General features: G+C 39.7%; 1 protein-coding gene across 1 annotated transcript; it reads left to right on the forward strand.

The window, feature by feature from the left end:
• Positions 1-5,285: 5,285 nt before the first annotated feature.
• Positions 5,286-21,027, forward strand: nfx1 (nuclear transcription factor, X-box binding 1). The gene is made up of 23 exons (XM_055020960.1): positions 5,286-5,542; positions 6,495-7,334; positions 8,288-8,449; positions 8,671-8,748; positions 9,927-10,032; positions 11,084-11,155; positions 11,265-11,404; positions 12,086-12,185; positions 12,266-12,483; positions 14,243-14,340; positions 14,414-14,444; positions 14,523-14,605; positions 15,317-15,425; positions 15,566-15,685; positions 16,260-16,339; positions 16,422-16,652; positions 17,291-17,364; positions 17,441-17,542; positions 18,145-18,282; positions 18,400-18,466; positions 19,584-19,729; positions 19,806-19,910; positions 20,352-21,027. Exons 1-23 carry the CDS (start codon positions 5,524-5,526, stop codon positions 20,422-20,424), a joined length of 3,192 nt encoding a protein of 1,063 aa, XP_054876935.1. The 5' UTR covers positions 5,286-5,523; the 3' UTR covers positions 20,425-21,027.
• The last annotated feature ends 193 nt before the right edge of the window (positions 21,028-21,220 follow it).

Here is a 21,220-nt window from a genome sequence, read left to right on the forward strand (position 1 = left end):
CGGTGGGTCTGAGTTCAAGACCTGCAGGCGGAACACTGCGAAGCATAGTCTGTATGCAGAGTGTCAGTGAGGGAGCCAACTCTCTAACATGTGCTTTATTCCGCACATGTTAGGGAGGCTTTACTCAGAGAGGTGGAAAGTGGAGGGAGTTCAAGATCTGCTTATGGAATGGTCTGCACCATACACTGCATCCAGAATGTACTATTGTAAATGTTGGAAAGAGAAGGAAGTTAAAGTTCTCAGTCCATGGGAGCAACAATGGACAACGTTAAACTCTCACTGGGTCTAAAGTGAGAGTTCAAGACACGTGTGCGGAACTGTCTGAAGCACACTCCTTATCCAGAGAGACAGCTGGACTTTTAAAGTTTAACATGGAAGACTAACTGTTCCGATGGTCCTTGGGGTACTTGTAGAACTTCGAATGGAAAGGTGCTCAGTTTACGCAGTCCATAAGAGCAAACCAAAAAACAACTCTGAGGGAACTGAGACTCTGAGGGACTCTCTGAGAGGCCCTCTGAGGGACTCTCAGGCCCTGAGAGGCCCTCTCAATGAGCTGATCTACAACTCAGCATCAGTGATCCTTGAGATACTTGGCTATAAGAGCAACCATGAGACCCACTACCCACCATGGAAAAGACGGTTAGAGGCTAAAATCAAGGTAACAAGGAGGGAAGTGAGCCAACTGTCAGAGCTCCACAAGGGTACAATGAAAAGACCAGTACCCAGAAAGTACAGCCAGATGCCCATACCTGAAGCACTCGAGACTGCCAAACAGAGGCTCCAAGCCTTGGCCAGCCGCCTAAAGAGATACACAAGGGAGAATGAATCCAGAAGGATTAACCGGCTCTTCTCCACTCAACCAGCTAAGGTGTACTCTCAATGGCAGGGTAATAACAACAGAGCAGACCCACCAAGGCTGGAGACTGAACAATACTGGAAAGGCATATGGGAAAGGGAGGCGTCCCACAACAGCAATGCACAGTGGCTGATCTCTCTACGAGAGGACCACAGCAACCTCCCTGAGCAAGCCCCGGTAACCATCACTGTGACAGATGTTCAAGAAAGAGTCTCAGGTATGAAAAACTGGACAGCACCAGGGCCTGACATGATCCATGCCTACTGGCTAAAGAAACTCACTGCTCTCCATGAGCGACTGGCAGCCCAAATGAACCAGCTGCTACAAAGTGGGACTCACCCTGAATGGTTAACTGAAGGGCGGACAATCCTAATCCAGAAGGATCCATCAAAGGGTCCAGTCCCACCCAACTACCGACCAATAACCTGCCTCTCCACAACCTGGAAGCTCATGTCAGGCATCATAGCGGCCAAGATAAGCAAACACATGGATAAACACATGAGCACGGCACAGAAGGGTATCGGTGTAAATACCAGAGGAGCCAAACACCAACTCCTCGTAGACCGCACAGTTGCCCGAGACTGCAAAACCCGACACACCAACCTGTGCATGGCTTGGATCGATTACAAGAAAGCCTATGACTCAATGCCGCATACTTGGATCATTGAATGCCTAGAGATGTATAACATCAACAGGATTCTGAGAGCCTTCATTGCAAACTCGATGAGGCTGTGGAAAACCACCCTTGAAGCCAACTGCAAACCACTTGCACAAGTGTCCATCAAATGTGGCATATACCAAGGAGATGCCCTGTCCCCGCTACTGTTCTGCATAGGCCTGAACCCCCTCAGCCAAATTATCAACAAGACTGGCTATGGATACCGACTCAAAAATGGGGCCAACATCAGTCACCTCCTCTACATGGATGACATCAAGCTGTATGCCAAGAGTGAGCGAGACATCGACTCACTGATCCACACCACCAGGATCTACAGCACTGACATTGGAATGTCATTCGGACTAGAGAAATGTGGTCGGCTGATCACAAAGAGGGGGAAGGTGATCCACACAGAAGGAGTCTCACTCCCACAAGGAACAATAGCAGACATAGAGGACAGTTACAAGTACCTAGGTATACCACAAGCAAATGGAAACCTCGATGAGGCCACAAGGAAAGGAGCCACAGCTAAATACCTCCAACGAATAAGGCAAGTCCTGAGAAGCCAGCTCAATGGCAAGAACAAAATCCGTGCGATAAACAGCTATGCCCTGCCAGTAATCAGATACCCTGCTGGAATAATCAGCTGGCCAAAGGAGGAGATGAAAGCCACAGATATTAAGACTAGAAAGCTACTAACCATGCATGGAGGGTTCCATCCCAAATCCAGCACCCTGAGACTGTACACGAGCCGCAAGGACGGAGGCAGAGGACTAGTGAGTGTGAGAACCACTGTCCAGGACGAAACAACTAAGATCCATAAATACATCAGGGACAAAGCCTCAACAGACAATGTGCTCAGTGAATGTCTCAGACAACAGGGAACGGAGGTTGAGGTGCCAGAGATACCATCATGGGAGGACAAGCCCCTACATGGGATGTACCACCAGCAAATAACCCAAGTGGCTGATATCAGTAAATCCTACCAATGGCTGGAAAAAGCTGGACTCAAGGACAGCACAGAGGCCCTCATCCTGGCCGCCCAGGAACAGGCCCTAAACACCAGAGCAATAGAGGCCCAGATCTACCACACCAGACAAGACCCAAGGTGTAGGTTGTGCAAGGAGGCCCCTGAGACAGTCCAGCACATCACAGCAGGGTGCAAGATACTGGCAGGGAAAGCGTACATGGAGCGACATAACCAAGTGGCAGGCATAGTGTACAGAAACATCTGTGCAGAATATGGACTGGAAACCCGAGATCAAAGTGGGAAACACCCCCAAAGGTGGTGGAGAACACCAGAGCTAAGATCCTGTGGGACTTCCAGATCCAGACAGACAAAATGGTAATGGCGAACCAACCAGACATTGTCGTAGTGGATAAACATCAGAGGAAAGCCGTTGTGGTAGATGTAGCAATACCAAGTGATTGCAACATCAGGAAAAAGGAGCACGAGAAACTGGAGAAATACCAGGGCCTCAGGGAAGAACTGGAGAGGGCCTGGAAGGTGAAGACCACAGTGGTGCCTGTGGTCATCGGGGCCCTCGGGGCAGTAACCCCCAAACTGGAGCAGGAACAACATCAGACATCTCAGTCCAGAAATGTGCAGTCCTTGGCACAGCCAAGATACTGCGCAGAACCCTCAAGCTCCCAGGCCTCTGGTAGAGGACCCGAGCTCAGAGGATAAGAACCACCCGCGGTGGGTGAGAAGGGATATATATATATATATATATATATATATATATATATATATATATATATATATATATATATATATATATATATATATATAATACACACTAATATATTTCCACATTTCCACATTTTTACAGGTAAACGGATAAATTTATATCTGTAATGTCAGTCCACTGAGTTTATAGTCTTGTCTGTAAATTTGCCTGTTTGTATTTTTTTTTTTAATTGTTTTCTAATTTTCAGTTTTTAACATCCAGTCAGCTGAAAATTAAGATTGCAATCATTGTTTTCAATGCAGTCCTGCAACATTTGGAAAATGAAGGAAATCTGAAAAATGACAATATTAGGAATTAGAGTTAAAATTACCTTTAAGCAGGTAAGTCCACATTTCTGTATTAAACCTTTTTTTATCGGTCTTATATAATATTTTAATCAACTATGAGCAGAAAATCATTTTAATGAACAGAACTGAGGGGTTTAAAACATCAACCCCTCAGTGTGTAATTAATCTATAAAAATAAGAAAAATTTTAGAAGGAATATTGGAATAGAATGGAAATGTAGTTTAAATTTAAGAAAAAACAATCTTCTTTTCAAACTAATTCTTCTTAATAATTGTGTCTCATCTCTGACAATTTACTTGTTTGATATAAAGATTTCCAGTCACTTTAATTTACTGAATATGGCTGTAATATGTTCTACTTAATATGAGTTTAAGAAAGGGTCACTCCAAATGAGCTTCAAATATGAAAAAGTTGTGATTAATTAATTTATGCATATGTTTTGTGTTGTTTCTTCATTTCCAAAGTCCGCCTCCATTAAGCATGCAGCTGTCACTCTTAGCTCTAAACACATCCAAACTGTGAAGTCATGACTTTTAGCTGCAGAGTGCTGCCGCGGCGTTATCAGCCCATTGCTTGGTCTCTCCAGCAATAGTTTTCTTGAGCTGCTCCTGATCACCACGTGACATGAGCCCCACAAGGTCAACCACACCGGTTGTGAAACCCCACATCCACCGAGCACAGAAAGAAAAGAGTGAATTGTGGGTTTATTAAGGCTGCACATGTGAAGAAATGATATTTATTTCTATATCTTTCAGTAAATCTACTGAATGTGTTGTATTAACGTTGCAAAAGATTTCCCAAACATTGAGCAATACATCTGACAGTGTAGAAACAAAGGCGTGGTTCTCCTTGTACATCATTATGAAACTTAACACGTAATATATATTTGGGGGGTTTTGTTGTTGTTTTTTTTAATTCACTATCACACACTTTCACTTCCCCTCACAAAACCGCATGAAGGCAGTGAGACATTGCTGAGGAAATGTTGTAAATATGCAGCGATAGAGTCTTGCAATGTTATTATTTTTCCTTTCCAGTCTTCAGGGCAAACCTCTTCTTTCTGTTACTGTTACACAAGCACAAACATAAGACGCCACCCAGTGGACATCCAGGGGTATATTCTCTTTTTCTTAGTTTTGTTACTGTCAGTGAAATATAGAAACAGCATTAATTTATCAACAGTTTTAAGGAGTCATTCTACCTCTGCATGGTTCATAAGTAAGAGGTAAAATAGGTCTGTCTAATCACTTTGATTGAAATGCAAAATAGGGATTTCTTGTAGGGATTAGTTCGCTTTTTTTTCACAGATGTACAAAGAAATTTAAAAGAACCAAACGCATCAACAAAATGCGACTTAACCACACTGTTTCTGAATCGTTCAAACTTAAATTTACGTATGCATGAAACCTCAAATAAATATTGAAACATATGTTCAATTTATTGAAATAAATTTGTCTGTGACACTCATAGAGTTCCCAGAAGTTATGTGGATTAGCTATAACTATATAGATAAACTGAATTTAAAATAAATATAAAATATTAAGCTTGTTTTGATTAGTTAGTACTTGAGTTTTTCTCGGAAAGGCTACTTTTGACTTTTATTTGAGTCAAAATATGCAGAAGCAATTCCATTTTGGGATGTTTACTTTGCTAGTTTGTTTCTCAAAGTCACTCTCTATTCATCCGTTCATGGAATTATTTTTATTTTGAAAATCTAGTGTCGAAGTTCCGGTTAGCTCCGGTTCGCTTCACAGCATTCTATTCGCTAGCCTTCAGCTAGCAGGTGTCGCTAGGCGGGTTGAAGTAGAGGAAAATAACCGACAGGTTCATCGTGATTTCCGGGCAGTGGTAACAGCAGAGGGCAGGTGTTGAGGTGGACTCTCCCACCGGCGGCCTGGTCGGACCTGTCAGCTCCTCTGATCCAGCCTGCTGCTGTTAAACCTGTTTAGGAGGAAGCAGAGTTCAAAGTGAATGGCTGAAGGCTCCTCAGGTAATCGCTTTACTTTCTAAATACCAGCGAGTGAACATGTTTGAAGTTACATTTTAATTACCAGGCATAAAACACTCGATGAGCCACGTTAGCGAATTTGCTTACAGTTCAGTGCTATGCTAGCTGTGTTAGCCAGATGTTAGCAGTAACTTTTCAATTAAGGCTAATGTTGTGATTGTTGTTTCAGCCTAGCTTGGACGCTTTCCTCACTTTACCTCACATAAATGCATGTGAGTGGGAAGTGTGAACCCGACTCTCCACCTGAGCTGGATACTGTAACAGGAGCTGGGAGCATGTGACTGGTTCCAGCTCCAGCAGCGAGTGGGGTTTCTGCTTTAACCAGAAAGATGCACTATGGTTTACAAGTCAAGTTTTACAAACCTCTGAGGATGTCAGAAGTGGATCTGGATGGCTAAAATAAACAGTTTTTTTGATTTAAGAAGGGGATATGTTTACTTTTATGTTTTTCTGAGATTTCACTGTTAGAATATTAAAACCAATTTTTAAGTATTTTAGCCGAATTTTGACAGGAAGTTTCAAATGTTAACAGGATCCTGGTTAGGTAAAAAAAAAAAAAAAAAAAAACTACATTGGAACCTGGAATATTTTGTCATACAAAATTGTAAAATATTCTTAACTTTAATAAACATCTTCCTTTAAAAGCTAAATTACACAATAGTTTTACAAAACACTATTTATTATTCACTATTGTAGTTTAGTTATAGTGCCAAAAGATCCGAGTTAAAATATGTTCTTCACTAAATTCTCTTTTATTTGTTCACTGCCTGAGTAATTTGTACAAATCCTTTTTGAACTCATTGGTCTGAGTTTGCAATCTTCAGCTAAAATTTTAGCAGTTTTTGTGAAGTGACAGTTCAGTTTATTCATAACCCCTGATTCTCTCCTTTCAGTCAGACATCTTCAGTTACTCTGATATCTTTTCTGCTTGCAGATCCGCCTGATCTCAATCCAGATGGGACTCCACATCACAAGCAGCACCACCACAGCTCCAGAAGAACCCGACCCAGACACAACAATGACAGAAACCTCAGCGGTTACAGCTGTGAACCAACTCAGCAATATGGAAACTTTCATGAAGGTTTCAAACACACATTTGGCCAAAATAATTCAAATTACCCTCAGTATGCCACGGCTCCCTATCCAGAAGTGGATGTATCCAGGAGAAGGGGTAGAGGAAGAGGACGGAGAGAAGAAAGCAGGCGTATAAATGAAAATGTCGGCGGTTCTGGTTACCGGCAGCAAAAACCTGGCAGAAATCCAGATCTTTTTGGTGCCAGCAGCAGATACGCCAGTTCCATGGATGGACCTGATGCGCCGAGCTGGAGAAGAGAAAACGGTAGCAGAGATTTTCTGGAAACTCAAATTAAAAAACCAAGAAGCACCAACCAGGAGCAGAGGAAGGGAGAAGAAAATGAGAAAGGTGATTATACTTCCATACCAGATCAAAGACCTCATGGTTCCAGAGAGGAGACCACCAAGAGCAGACCTCAAACGTACGATCAACAGAGGAAAAGCAACGACGTAAAGCGACGTCAAGGACCGATCAAGCCACCAAAGCCTCCGTTTCACGAGGATTCGGGCTCAAAGAGGGGGGAACAGGAAGGAGCTGAACATCTCCGAGCGTCTCAGGATGCCGCCTGTAAATCTGGAAAAGGGTCAGGGCCGCAGAAACCTTTTCAAGGAAGAGGCGGGAGAAGGACGAACCATCAGAGCGTCAACTCGGGTCAGAGGAGCTCCGACAAAATGCCAAAAAGCAAAGAGACACAAACAGGTTGGATCAAAGTTTTTGTCTGTCATTATGGGAGTCAAATTCACCGAAACAACTTTTTGCATTGCATATTTTCACAGAAAGTAGTCCATAATGAGCACAGTATGAAAAATTATTTTAAAAAATGTTGCTTCCCTAATTTATTTTCTACATTTACAGCTGCATAAAATGCCGATATATATATATATATATATATATATATATATATATATATATATATATCATCGCAATAACAAAATATGTAACGATAAACATGCAATTAATATTATTTCTTAATAATCGCACAGCATTCTGGGAGATTTGGGGGTTTTAGCCGCTCAACCTCTCATAGCTGGCTAAGAAATCAACTAACTCACTTGGTCTTTGGTTACCAGCACTTTTTGTCCTGTGGCTTTTTATGTAGCCCTCTACATTCTAGACTAAACACTAAACGTGCTTAAATATTATGTTATCAATCAAATCAATGCAGGTTTTCTATGCTTACTGCCAAATTATATCAGTCAGTTCCTCCAGTTTCTTGAGAATTACACACACTTTTTTGCGCTAATACATAATTGGGAGTTTATTACAGATTTTCTCAAAAATCTGTAAACTTTTTTACTTGTACTAAACAGCTTCCTCACATTTAATTGATGTCAGATTATTGTCCACGAACTATACAAATAAGAGCAAATTTTGCAAATATTTCCAAATTAGTATCACAAACACTTTGATTTTTATTGCAGAAAATCACAAATAGAATCACAAAATGCTGGACGAACTGAAAAGATATTTCAACACTTCAACTGGTTTTATCTTAACCTGCCTTTTAAGAGGCTTCATGATGTTGATTTGGCCCAAAACAGAAATGAGTTTGACCCCCTCTGGGTTAAGTTGACCTCTGCACTCTTCCACCAGTTTCCTGCTCTGTGTCTGGGTATTGAGGTCCGGTTTCCTATGCGCTCTGATCTCCGCAGGGTGCCTGATCGAGCAGCTGTCCGAGGAGAAGTACGAGTGTATGGTGTGCTGCGACGTCATCCGGGTCATGGCCCCGGTGTGGAGCTGCCACAGCTGCTTCCACGTCTTCCATCTGAACTGCATCAAGAAGTGGGCCCGGTCCCCAGCGTCGCAGGCGGACGGTGTGGCCCTCACACACACACACACACACACACACACCCCCACGCACGCACACACGCACACACACACACACACACACAGAACGCGATCCTGATTCAGAATAAGTGATTCCTGCTGATCCGGCAACACGCTGTGCTTTGCAGCAATTTGGAAAGAAGGAGCAGGTGGTTTTTTTGTTTTGTTTTTTGTAACTCTGACCTGAACTCGCGTCTGTTTTGGTCAGATTCTGCTGAAGGTTGGCGCTGCCCCGCCTGCCAGAACGTGGCACTGAAACACCCGGCCACCTACATCTGCTTCTGCGGTGAGAGACGACGAGCCGTTCCTTCCTGGAAAATGTCTGGAGTTTGATTTAACAGTTTTCCAGGTTTGGAAAACGAGAGGGAAAATAATTTTGTTACGTCTATTATCTGTCTTTTCTTCCGTCTATCTCTTTTTATCTATCCTTCCATCCATATTTTCTTTTTGTTCCATCCGTCCTCCTTTTTATTGCCCATCATCCATTTATTCATCATCTATCCATCTTTCTTTTATCTTTCTGTCCATCATCTGCCTTTTCATTTGTTGATCTTTTCTTCTATGCATCCATCCATCTCTTTTATTTGTACTTTCTTTTGTTCTCCATCCATCCTTATGTCCTTTTTCTATCTTTCCTCCTTTTGTCTATATAGCCATCCTTCTTTCATTTGTTTGTCTGTTTATCCTCATTCATCCATCCTTCTCTTTTCTTTTGTCCATTTCTTAACATGTCTCCATATTTCTTTAGTCTTTCTCTCCATCATTTACCTTTTCATCCATCCATCATCCATTACCTTTACTTATCCTTTCCTTTGTTCTTACATCCGTCTTTTCTTTCATCTGTCCTTTTTTTCTTTTTTCCTTCTGCAGTCTTTTTGTCTTCCATCCATCCTCATTTCTTTGTTTTATCCATTCATCTATCCCTCTTTAATTTGTCTTTGTTCATCCTCAGCATCCATTCATTCTTCGGTCCATCTTTTCTTTTCTGTCCTCTTACATATCTATCTATCTTTCTTTCCTCCTTCTTTTCATCTATCCATCATTCATCTGCTCGTCTTGCCGTTTATCAATCCATACATCAATTTTATTTATCGTTTTGTTCTTCCTTTTATCCTTCTGTCTGTCTTTGGTTCCCAACTTCTTTCATCCATATTTCTTTCTTCCATCTATCCATCCTTCTTTCATTTTTCTATCTGTTCATCCTCATCCCTTCTTCCCTGCTTTCTTCATTTTGGTCATTGAGGGAATTTTAACAATAAATTAAATGTTTTTAAAGTGAAATTTTTTCCCTATTTTTAAACATAAATGCGTAACATATTCACTCATCTTAAACACAGCAATGTGATTTTTTACTAAATGTTTTTATTACATATTCAAACTGACTAATAGAAGTCTGACAATTTCATTAAACGTCGGTTTCCTCTCATCTGCTGGAGCTGAGATTTCCTTTCCATTGATTGGCAGGCAAAGTGACGAACCCCGAGTGGCAGCGCAGCGAGATTCCCCACAGCTGCGGTGACATGTGTGGGAAGAAGCGGAGCGGGGCCGACTGCAACCACCCCTGTAACATGTGAGCTGTGAAAACACAACAACACTCCGAGCTGCAGGACAGGACTGACTGTTGAGTAATATTTAGGTGATCAGATGACAGGATGAACACAGAGCTGCATTTCCACAGCTGGGGAAGTAACTAGAGGTTAGAAATGAGATCCTTTGTGCCAGAATGATGTCTGGGACAAGTTCCACGTCTTGTCTCTGAGGACTATACAAGGAAAATAAGTGTCAGTCTTGAAAGAAAGTGAAATCTGCAGATTCTGAGCATAAATATTTAGCTGTTTAAACTTGAGTAAAACAGGATATGCAAAAGGATTCATGAGTGTTATGATTAGACATGCCTGTCATACAATTGTTATACTGGATTTTAGTTTGTTGTGTTTACTGTGAACCTTCTTATGTGTCTGGAATAAAGAAAGATGATGTTGATGATTAGAGTATTGGCATAAAAATGACTTAGTAAAAATGAACGCTAGCTTTTTGGAGTTGTAACGACTACGCCTGTCATGACAGGATGAACACAGATCCTGTGGGCAATAATAATTATGGGCAATTATTATTGCCCATAATTTCTGGGCAATAATTATCCCAGAAATTATTGCCACAAATGTCAATATTGTCATTTTAAAACAATTTTCAGACAAGATGATAATAATAATGTCATATTAATGTGAGTGGATCCTCTCAATGATTTAAAAAAAACTTTTATTTCTAAAGCATATTTAACACTGGAACTGGAAAACATTTTAAATATCCCAAATCCACAAACCACACAATAATAAATAAATGCATTATGAACAAAATGTAACAAAATTGCATTGGAAGAATGGAAAAGACAAACAGGCAAAAGTGGCAGGTAGTGCAAACTAACTACTTCATTCTTCAAAATCCCAACTTTTCAACAATATCAAATGATTATTGTCCAAATGGAAATTATAGCGCTTGTTGTAATTTATCATACAATTGATTGATTTGTTGCTTACAATAGTGGAAAAAGGCCATAATTCACAGCTTTATACTGTAAAATATGTAGATTTTCTTCGTGACTTTTTGGCCTTTCCTCTCAGCTTGTGCCACCCTGGACCTTGTCCTTCATGTCCTGCCTTTGTCACAAAGTCCTGCATCTGTGGGAAGATGAGGTAAAAGCATAAAAACATGTTCATGATGGTTGTTTTTCTAATTGATACTTCCTTACTATTTGGTTATTTGTCAGCCTGTTTGATGTTTTTGATGTTTATTTTGTTTTAGTCAGCCAATGCGCTGCGGCCAGGCCTCAGTCCTGCAGTGTGACTCAATCTGTGGGGCTTTACTCAACTGTGGGGAACACTCTTGCAATCAGGTGTGCCACAGCGGGTCGTGTCAGCCCTGCCAGCAGCAGGTTCAGCAGGGTGAGTCTATCTCAGGCACAAAACATAGTTTATTTCTATTTATTTTCATTTTAACTGTAAAGTAAATGGTTTAAGATGGCGTTTTTTAAGATAATGGAGCACATTAGATTAAAAAGAGATAATAATAGAAACTATTTTAGTAATTATGGACACAAAACTGTTTAAGAAAAAATATTTCTGTCTCCATACTCATTGCTCTCCTTACTGTACTATCAAGAAAGATAAAAACAAATTTATATGACTTTACAAAGAGAGTGGCTTGATGTTAGAGTGGCTGGATTATAAAAATAATTGCCAAAGCATTTATTGAAATGTTGACTATTGTATTTAAAAAATTAAATTAGTAAGAGAGTATGCATTAACAATCTCAGGAACATGAAATCCCAAATTGAAAATAATTTGTAAAAATAAAAAAATTATACTGTAAAAATTCTAAGTGATCAATAGAACAAAATCTAAATGAGAGAAGTCAATAAAAAGGCTTAATTATAATAACTAATCTCATTTTAGTTCACTAAACTACGGTGTTGATGTGCAATCACATCAACAAATAACTAAACACGACCTGTTCTAACCTTTGCATTATTAATTGTAAGAGAAATTGATTACTGAAATAATTATTAGTTGCAGCCTTAAAACAATTAATTTCGTTTAATCTAATCTCGTGTTTATTTTCTGTAGTTTGTTATTGTGGCGTGACGCTTCGTACCGTCCTGTGCGGCACAGATAAAGACAGATTTGACGGCTCAGGACATTTCTCCTGTCAAAACATTTGCTCTAAGTAAGTGTCTATGCTGTGGAAAAGACATAGAGTCGTCCATAGAGTTCTCCCTCGGTGACCGGAGCCCGTTATCTGCTCAGGATGTTGAATTGTGAAGCTCACCGGTGCCAGCAGGTGTGCCACCGCGGGCCGTGCCAGCCGTGCCCGCGCTCCCCCAGCCTGGTGAAGACGTGTCCCTGCAGTCAAACGCCGCTCTCCAAACTCCTGGAGCTGGGCTACTCTGAGCGGCGCAGCTGCTCCGATCCCATCCCATCCTGCGGAAAGACATGCAACAAACCTCTGCCTTGTGGCTCCAATGGTAAGGAATGTTTTACAAACATTTGAAGCTTTAAATCTTAGAATAGTTTTAATTTTGAATCCAGGATTTTGGACTCAGACGTTTGTCATGTTGGGTGTTATTTGTCTTAACAGTTTAGTGATCATTATGCTTTTTTATTGTTCACAGAGCATTGTAAAAACCACAAAGCAAGGATAAAATAATAAAAATCAAAGTAGATGTGTCTAATTTCCACATGTTTGCATGTTTTTCTGAGAAGATTTTCTTTGCAAGTTGATTTTTACGTCAATAGGGACACTTGTTCTTTGTTTTCTGCACAGAATTACTGATCTGCAAAAATAACTTGGAAGGAATTAATTACAAAATACTATATTGATGTTTGGAGTTAATATCAAAGCAGTGAAAAATAGGGGTTTTCATTCATAATTTGAAGTAAAGACAAAACAGAAATGTGCATTTCTCCTGAAAATCTGATCACTAGATGGTTTTTATGCATCCAAAAGTGAGTAAGATACCTAAATAATAATAAATGACAATTATAATTATTATATACTAAATAATAATTTATTTGTTCCTGTATGGGACGTAAATGTTGCTCTTCTAAGAGGCAGTCATTCATCCAATGGTCCAGGGTTTTCTTTTTTTGTTGTTTTGTTTGGTTTTTTTAGTTAACATTTTTTTAAAGTTGGCAGAAAACATAAAAATATCCTTTTAATTATACGTTATTGGAAGATTAATTCCAATAACATATCTATAACATAGATGGATAGATATATCTACATCAACATCTATCTATATCTACATCAACTATAAAGTTTTAAATTTCAAACATTAAAAAAAACACAAAACTTAAATAAGCAATGCTTAGCTTGGAGGGGGAACAAGTAAAGTCTGGTGGCCCGCCAGGCTTGTAATACACCGGGGGAAACCCTGGTATAACTTTAAAAGCGCAAAATCTTACCAAGTATTTTCTGTCTATTTTCGACAGCAAATATCTTAATTCACTTGAAATAATATAAAACTAACTTAAATACAACATATCTGCCAGATATAATGATTTACTTTGAATCAATAATTCATCAATGTTGATTTAAAAATGTACAAAATCTGCTGGCAAATTATTTCACTTGTAAAAATGTATTAAAAGAAACTGTTCAGTCTGTCAGTGGAACTAGCACTTTTTAAATCCATATTAAGGAAACACTGACTCCATACAAGCTCCTAGATCCTGCTGAAAAAGTTACTTTTAAGTTAGTTTGTTGATATTTCAAGAGTATAAAGACATTTGCACGAGGAACGAGACAAACGTACTTAGGAAGATTGTGTTTTTGCACTGTATGTGCTGATACGACATGATAAATGGCTGGAAAAATAAATGGGTATATTCACTAACAAAGCTTTTGCAACAAATAAATGGGAGGAACATCCTCAAGAGTTTTACAAGCTGCTGCTGTGGGTCCAATGCAGATGAGAAGCATAAATTATTTATTTTTGACTTCCCAAAAGAAACTGTGGAAATTTAAACAGTAAACCTTTTTCTAAAAAGTTTGATCAAATGTTGACACAAAAAAATCAAGACCTCCCTTAATTTACCTCTTCAGTTTAAAGTTTGTCCTGCAGACTTTAACTTTTATCTTTAAGATTTATTTTTTAAATCTGTTCTCGGTCTTCCTGCTGGTCCATTGTGTTGGTTTCTCACAACAAACAGGAAGTGCATTATCAGAAGTCCGCTGGCATTGTTTTTGAAGCATATCTGCAGATTGTGATCTTGTTTTTTCAGACGCCATCCATTTGTGTCAAAATTTGTGTCATGAGGGGACTTGTGGGCCATGCACTTTGACCTCCACTATCAGGTGCCGCTGTGGCGCCAAGACCAAGGTAGGCCACAACGTCATCACAGCAGTTATGTTTTTAAAACTCTGAATCTGTAAAAATTCTTCTTTTATTTCAGGAGGTTCCATGTGCAAATATTCAAAAAGAAGGTAATATTTTAGTAGCGTGAAATATGACATCACTGCGTATGTCACTTCCTGTTGTAAATGTCCGCTGTCTCGATCCAGACGAGCTCATCTTCACATGTGAGAGACGATGCAACAAGAAGCGCTCCTGTGGTCGGCACAAGTGTGGAGAGCTTTGCTGTGTGGTGAGTCCTCAGTAATCTGGGCTCCGGTTTGGCCCAGTTGAAGCCCGGCTTCAGAACCGGGCGGAGTCGTGCTGGTTCTGAAACCCGTTTGGGTCGCTGGACGTATGATGTCCTTTAGCTAGGAGAGGTTCAGCTTTTTATCTGTCAGGCTGTCCATCAACCTATCTCTTTATTCATCCCTCAAAACAACCCTTCCATCATTTTATTCATCCATCTCTTTATTCATCCTTCCATCCATCTGTCCATTAATCCATCTTGTTATTCATCCTTCTGTATGTTTATTCATTTCATCTCTTTATTCGTCCACCTGTCCATTTGTTCATCTTTTTATTTGTTTATCTGTCCATTAATCCATCTCTTTATTTGTCCATCTGTCTATTCATTTACCTTTTCATTAGTCTATCTGTCCACAAGACAATCCATTCCTCTCTTTTTTTTTGTCAAGCCAATCGTTTTTGGCTCATCAATCTCTGAAAAAACAATCTGTATATTTCATTGTGAAAATGTAGAAATGTCTTGTAGCTCTGTTCAGTCTTTTCTTTTGTTATCCAGATTTTTCAGCCACTTTATTCACGTAAAATCTGAACACACATGGAAGCTAGTGGTTGTCACAAAATGTGAAAAAAGGTTCAGGGGAATGAAAACCTTTGTAAAACGAATTTAAAGTTTGTCAGAACTGCAAAATGAGTTTGGTATTTTGTCTCCATCCAGAACGCGGATCACAGATGCCCCATGATCTGCAGCTACAAGCTGAACTGCGGCCTGCACCGCTGCCAGGAGCCGTGCCACAAAGGGAACTGCGAGCCCTGCTGGCAGTCAAGTGAGTCATTTTATTCTGGAGCCAAACCTCTACAACAACACATAGAAAAACACCAAGACCCAGTTTAAATTTCTCACATCTCTGTTTCTTTGTGTGGTTATGTTTGGCCCTGAGTTTGTTGCGAATCCTCCTGTTGGCAGGTTTTGATGAGCTGACGTGTCACTGTGGCGCTGCTGTGTTGTACCCTCCAATTTCCTGTGGCACAAAACCACCCGAGTGCAAAAACCTGTGCATGAGAAGACACGAGTGTGACCATCCAGGTAAGATGACTAATCACGATTAATCGATTATTCAAATAATTATTAATCAATTCATTAACTGGAGCATAAAGACTCAAAAAAATTTAATTTATTGGAAGAACAACTTTCTCACAGTAATAAATAAGCCAAAACTGTGTAAAAAAAATCATATTTTTATTTATTTAACATTAAAAAAACATCTTTTCCGGAAATGTTATTCTCAGAACTCCTCCAGTTGAATATTTTTAGCTTTCCATGCAAAGTTTTTGCTTCTGTAAGAAAAACAATCTCCTATTCAGCATGTTCTGTTATTCAACTAATATTTAGTTAATCCCAAAAAAATTACTAAATAATAAGCTCTTCATACGTTGGTGGTAGAAGTATTTTTTAGCTGCAAATAATCATGCGTACAATATTATTACATTTTAGGCAATAAATGTGATGAATTAATAATTTATTTGCATCAATTAATGTATATATTCAAAGTAGTCAAATGGAGAATTTGCAGAATGTGCCAGTTATTTTCTCATATAATCTATTAATCATCAGAATAATTGTTAGTTGCAGCCTTAAACAAAATCTTCCTCTGATTTAGTGTTTCACAACTGCCACAGCGATGACAAATGCCCGCCTTGCACATACCTCACTCAGAAATGGTGCATGGGAAAGCATGAGGTAAACCCCACAAAGGTCACCGAGTTATTTTAGTTTCATTCATTTATTATTATTGCAGTAAGCTTGTTCCTTGGCTCCACAGCAACGCAGCAACATCCCGTGTCACCTGCAAGACATTTCCTGTGGTCTGACGTGTAATAAGTTGCTTCCTTGTGAAATGCACCGCTGCAAACGCCTCTGCCACCGCGGAGACTGCCTGCCAGAGGGCGGCTGCCAGCAGCCATGCATGCTGACCCGGCCGGACTGCGGCCACCCATGCGCAGCTCCGTGTCACAGAGGCAGCAGCTGCCCACGCACCATCTGCACTGCCAAGGTACAGACCACTTTCTATGAAGCTGACGTTTCTGACAAAAAAAAACAAAAGAAACTGATGCAATGTAGCAAATGTTTGATTTAGATCAGGGACGTCCAAAGTGCAGCACAGGGGCCATTTTGTGGCTGAATAAGAATTACACAGGTGATCATTTTAATTTACGTAAAGTTGTTACCATGTAATTTATAAGGTTTTACAATAAGAAGTTCATTCTGAGACTTATTGAAAAGTCGACATTGCTCCACAAAAATCTGTTTTTATTGAATTTATTAAACTTTTTTCACAAGAAGGATCCAAATTCTGTTCTTATAACTGAGGAAACATTTTTCAATCAAGCTCAAAACAATTTGAAAACAAATTTTATTTTTCTTAATACATCAAAATCAAATTTATGTTTGTCTCTATTATAAATAGTGACCCTTTGCTTAAAAAAAACAACAAAAAATAAATTTGTTTGATTTTAGTGTATTTTTCTTTTTTTCAGCCCACAAGTACTTTTGACTGAACAATTTTGAAAAAAGCTTTTAACACCCCTGAATTAGGGATGTACTGCTCACTGCATCGGCAGTAGTGATGGTAAACAACATCACTACTGCTTAAATTACTTTTAACAAAATTCGGACTCCTGTTCTCATCAGGTAGCGCTCCAGTGTGACTGTGGTCGAAGGAAGGAAAGTGTTGCCTGCACAGAAGCTGCTAATTCCTATCAAAGGTAACTTCTCCTCACTTTTAATCACTTTCTTTCTGTTTTACAGTTAAAATGATCTTCTGTAACAATTCCTCCATAGATACGCAGCCATCGCGATGGCCAGCAAACTCTCTGACATGCAGCTTGGCGACTCCATGGACATCGGTCCGCTCCTCACCAAGAAGGAGCTGAAACAGACCAGGTGGAGGAAAACTAAATGCTTCATTTCATAGTGGCTTTCTAAGTATTTATACCCCTTAGGCTTTTTGTTTTTTACAACTGAGCCAATTTCAGTGGTTGCAACTGTCACTGTTGACAGCATATTCCTGATTTATTGGAATATGCTGTGATAAAGCAATGTAAAGTAGTGTAGATTTGTGAATTACACAATTGTAAATTAGTAAATTCCACCAACCTCTTACTTAGCTAGCAGTAAGACATTGAGTGGCTCATCTTCCTTCTGCCTACATTCCCCAGAAAGCTGTGTGGTTCTGGTTTGAATTTCAGTGAAATTATTTAAAATTGATCATGTGTCTACCGGTGTGTGTGTGTGTGTGTGTGTGTGTGTGTGTGTATATATATATATCAGTTGTAAATCAAACTGATTTATGGTTCAGCCACACAAATTCTTATTTGTAAAAACAAGAAAACTATCATTTTCTTTCCACTTTTTGTGTGTCACCTAGAATCCCATTGAAGTTTATACCCAAAAAGTTACTGTCAGAACTGATTTCAGTGGTTTCTATGACAGGTATTGGTTTTAGTTGGAGGTGAGTAGAGTTTTTAAAAGCGTTGTGATTTCAGACTCGAGTGCGATCAAGAATGCGCCACTTTGGAGAGAAACCGGCGCCTGGCTGAAGCGCTGCAGATCGACTCCTCCTCCGACCCCTTCAACGTTCGCTCCACCTCCGTTTACAGCGACAGCCTCAAGGAGGATGCCAGGTTTGACCTTTGGCTCCTGGGTTTTTGAGGACGCCTTGTCTTTTCGTTTTTACGTCGCAGCAGCAGAAAACACAAAGTGGGTCGTCGCAGTAAAACGCAGCATGACTCTGCTTTCAGGAAGGACCCAAAGTTCCTCACTGAGGTAGAGGAAGAGATCAAGAATCTTGTTGAGCTCGCCAATAAGGTAGCATCACAATCTGATACTAATTTACCTGTGGAAGCTTTGACGATTTGCTTTTTTATTTACCTTTTGGGACAGTAACAAACAAACAAAGAGAATTGCATCTAAAAAAAGATGGAATGAGAAAATAAGAAAGTTTGGCAGAAAAAATGTCTTTGTGATTTAAATCATGTTTTTCTTTCTGTCCGTGTGTCATACTTTTTTTCACTTTCTTTTTGCCCATCATTCTCTCTTCCTATCCTTGCATCCACCCTTCATTGTGTCCTTATCTTTGCCATCTTTGAGTCCTTCCTTGCTTGTGTCCTAACTCTTTTACTCTTATCCTTGATCCCTTCCCTCGTGTCTTATACCTGTTCGTTCAATTTTCCTTTGTTCCGTTTTTTCCTCCCTTTCTTTGTATTTCTATTTAATTTCCTTCGATCCTCATCATTCCTTGTCTCTTCCTTGCTTCCTTCTTCCCTTTCTTCTTCCATTCCTTCTTTCCTTCCTTTATTCCTTGTGTCCTATTCCTTTCCTTTACCTCTTCATTTTTTCTTCCTTCTTTGCCTCCTTCATCCTTCCCCAACTCCCCTATGCTTTTCCTTCCTTCCTTCTTCTCTCACTTTTTCCACTTTTAATTTATTCATTCATTTCTTCATCCCTCCTTACTTCCTTCCTTCTGTCGTCTTCTTGCGTTCTGTACCTTTTCCTTACTTGCTTATTTTCTTCCTCCCTCCCTGTTTGCCTTACTTCCTTTGTTCTGGCCTCTTAGTTTCTTGTTTCCTACACCTGTTCATTCCTTCCAGCTTGTTGTTTTTTCAGATTAAACTCTTAAACCCTGCCTATTTTACAGTTATTTACCATAAATCTATAAATAATATTTTATATTTTAAGCCAAATTGAAAGGACTCTGTACTCTGGACATTCTGGAACAGCAAATAAAGGTTTTTGTTCCCAGTAAATGTTTAAAAAATTCACAAATAATGAGGGGAAAACATCTTGAGCTGCGTTTATTAGCTGCCACGTCTGCATGAGTTTCCACAGAAATCACAGCCATTATTCAGGATTAAACTGCCAGAAATCATCTTCATCAGGCCTGAATCGCTTCTCTGTTGCTCATCCTCATCACTGATGCATGCAGGGAAAGCAGCCAAAGCGGAGCCACTGCTTCCCGCCGATGAACAGGGAGCACCGGAAGATCATCCACGAGCTGGCCGAGGTCTACGGCGTCGACAGCGTGAGCTACGACAGCGAGCCCAAGAGGAACGTCGTCATCACCGCCCACAAGTACGTCTGATGGCAGATATGGCGGCCCGCCGGCGGTGCCGATTGTGGTTCTGAGCCTGTGTATCTGTGTTGGCAGAGGGAAGTCGGCCTGTCCGAGCTCGACCCTGACGGCGCTGATAGAGAGGGAGACGGCGGCGCGGGCGCCTCCCCCCATCGCTCATATCAAGCAGCACAGCAGCAAGTGAGTCATCCTCCATGATTAAAGACTTTGACATTTTAGTTGAGGCCAAAACTGAACTTTTTAGCTTAGATGTTGCAGTAATCGATAGATCAATTAATCAATAATTTCGAGTATAGCTTGTTTTTCTTTTTTCTCTTTCTACCAAAAACTGGTTATTTTTATTGGTATTTTATAGTGGAACTAGTACTTCTTTTAAACTAATATTAAAGAATTGTTGACTCAAAGTTAATTTTAAGTGTAGTAAGATATTTGCACTAGAAACTAGACAAAAACTCTTGGTAACATTTTGTTTTTGCAGTGAAAACTGTCTTTTGACTGACAGATAAAAACCAATTAAAATGCATTACTGTGATATTGTTGCAGTGAGTTGCTCCTCTTTGTAACATAATTGGATTAAGGTTCAGTTTAGTTTATCTTTTTTCTTTCTGATTTCTCTCGTAGGGCTGCGGGAGGAAGCTGGTCAAAGATGGTGAAAGAGGAGCCTATGATAGATTATTTTGATGTCCAGGACTGAGACGGAATGGAGAGAAAAACTTCAAGAGCTGCTTGTTAACTTCACTTTTCATCTGACTAAAAGAATCTGAGAAATGTGATCATCTAAAGTTATATTCAGATTACTTACAAATTTGATGATCTACTCAAATTCATCCATGCTCAGCAGGAGTCCCTTTGAAAATCAGTTTGTATGCAATCTAGTAAATTCATTTTATGTGATATTATAATCTTCAAATGCAGAGATTCGTTTAAAACAGCAGGTGTTCTCTCCAGCTTAAGGTCCTTAAACCAAACACCAGGCTTTATTCTGAGCAGTAAAATGTCTTTTGATCTTTTTGTCGGTGTTGAGCCAAGGCTGCTGTTGTAAAAACCTCAGTAGAAAAACATTGTGGGAATACAAACCCTTTGACCTACATGGAGGGCTGCACCTCCCAAAAACATTCTGGAGGCATTTTGAGTTCGGCCTGCTGCAGCATACCTGAGGACGCGGCGGCGGATGCGGGCAAAGCCAGAGCCGATGAATCATATATTTGTTCCTGAGATGACAACAAAGATTCCTCTTTATTAAACCAAATGTACCTGATCACAACATGCCAATAAATCTGAGAAAACCACCAAGAAATGACTCTACTGTTCAATTTCCTGACTCTTTTTAAATGCAAAAGTAGATTTTTCTAACGCAAGTAAGTGCTACAAACATTTTAATTATTAAATTCAACTATTATATGTCTGACACTTTAATGCAGGAATGTTTTAAAAAATGTCAACTAAAGTTATAGTAAGTGGAAAGCGGATAAAATAAAGTCTAATGTAAA

The sequence above is a fragment of the Poeciliopsis prolifica genome, unplaced genomic scaffold (assembly GCF_027474105.1).
Source record: "Poeciliopsis prolifica strain line A6 unplaced genomic scaffold, Auburn_PproV2 SCAFFOLD072, whole genome shotgun sequence".
NCBI classification, from domain to species: Eukaryota; Metazoa; Chordata; class Actinopteri; order Cyprinodontiformes; family Poeciliidae; genus Poeciliopsis; species Poeciliopsis prolifica.

Excerpts from the sequence above, each read along its gene's own strand:
- nfx1 (XM_055020960.1), top strand. Across the intron at positions 8,450-8,670 it reads CCCAGCGTCGCAGGCGGACG|ATTCTGCTGAAGGTTGGCGC; the intron begins GTGTGGCCCTCA and ends TGTTTTGGTCAG. Across the intron at positions 17,365-17,440 it reads GCTGCTAATTCCTATCAAAG|ATACGCAGCCATCGCGATGG; the intron begins GTAACTTCTCCT and ends ATTCCTCCATAG.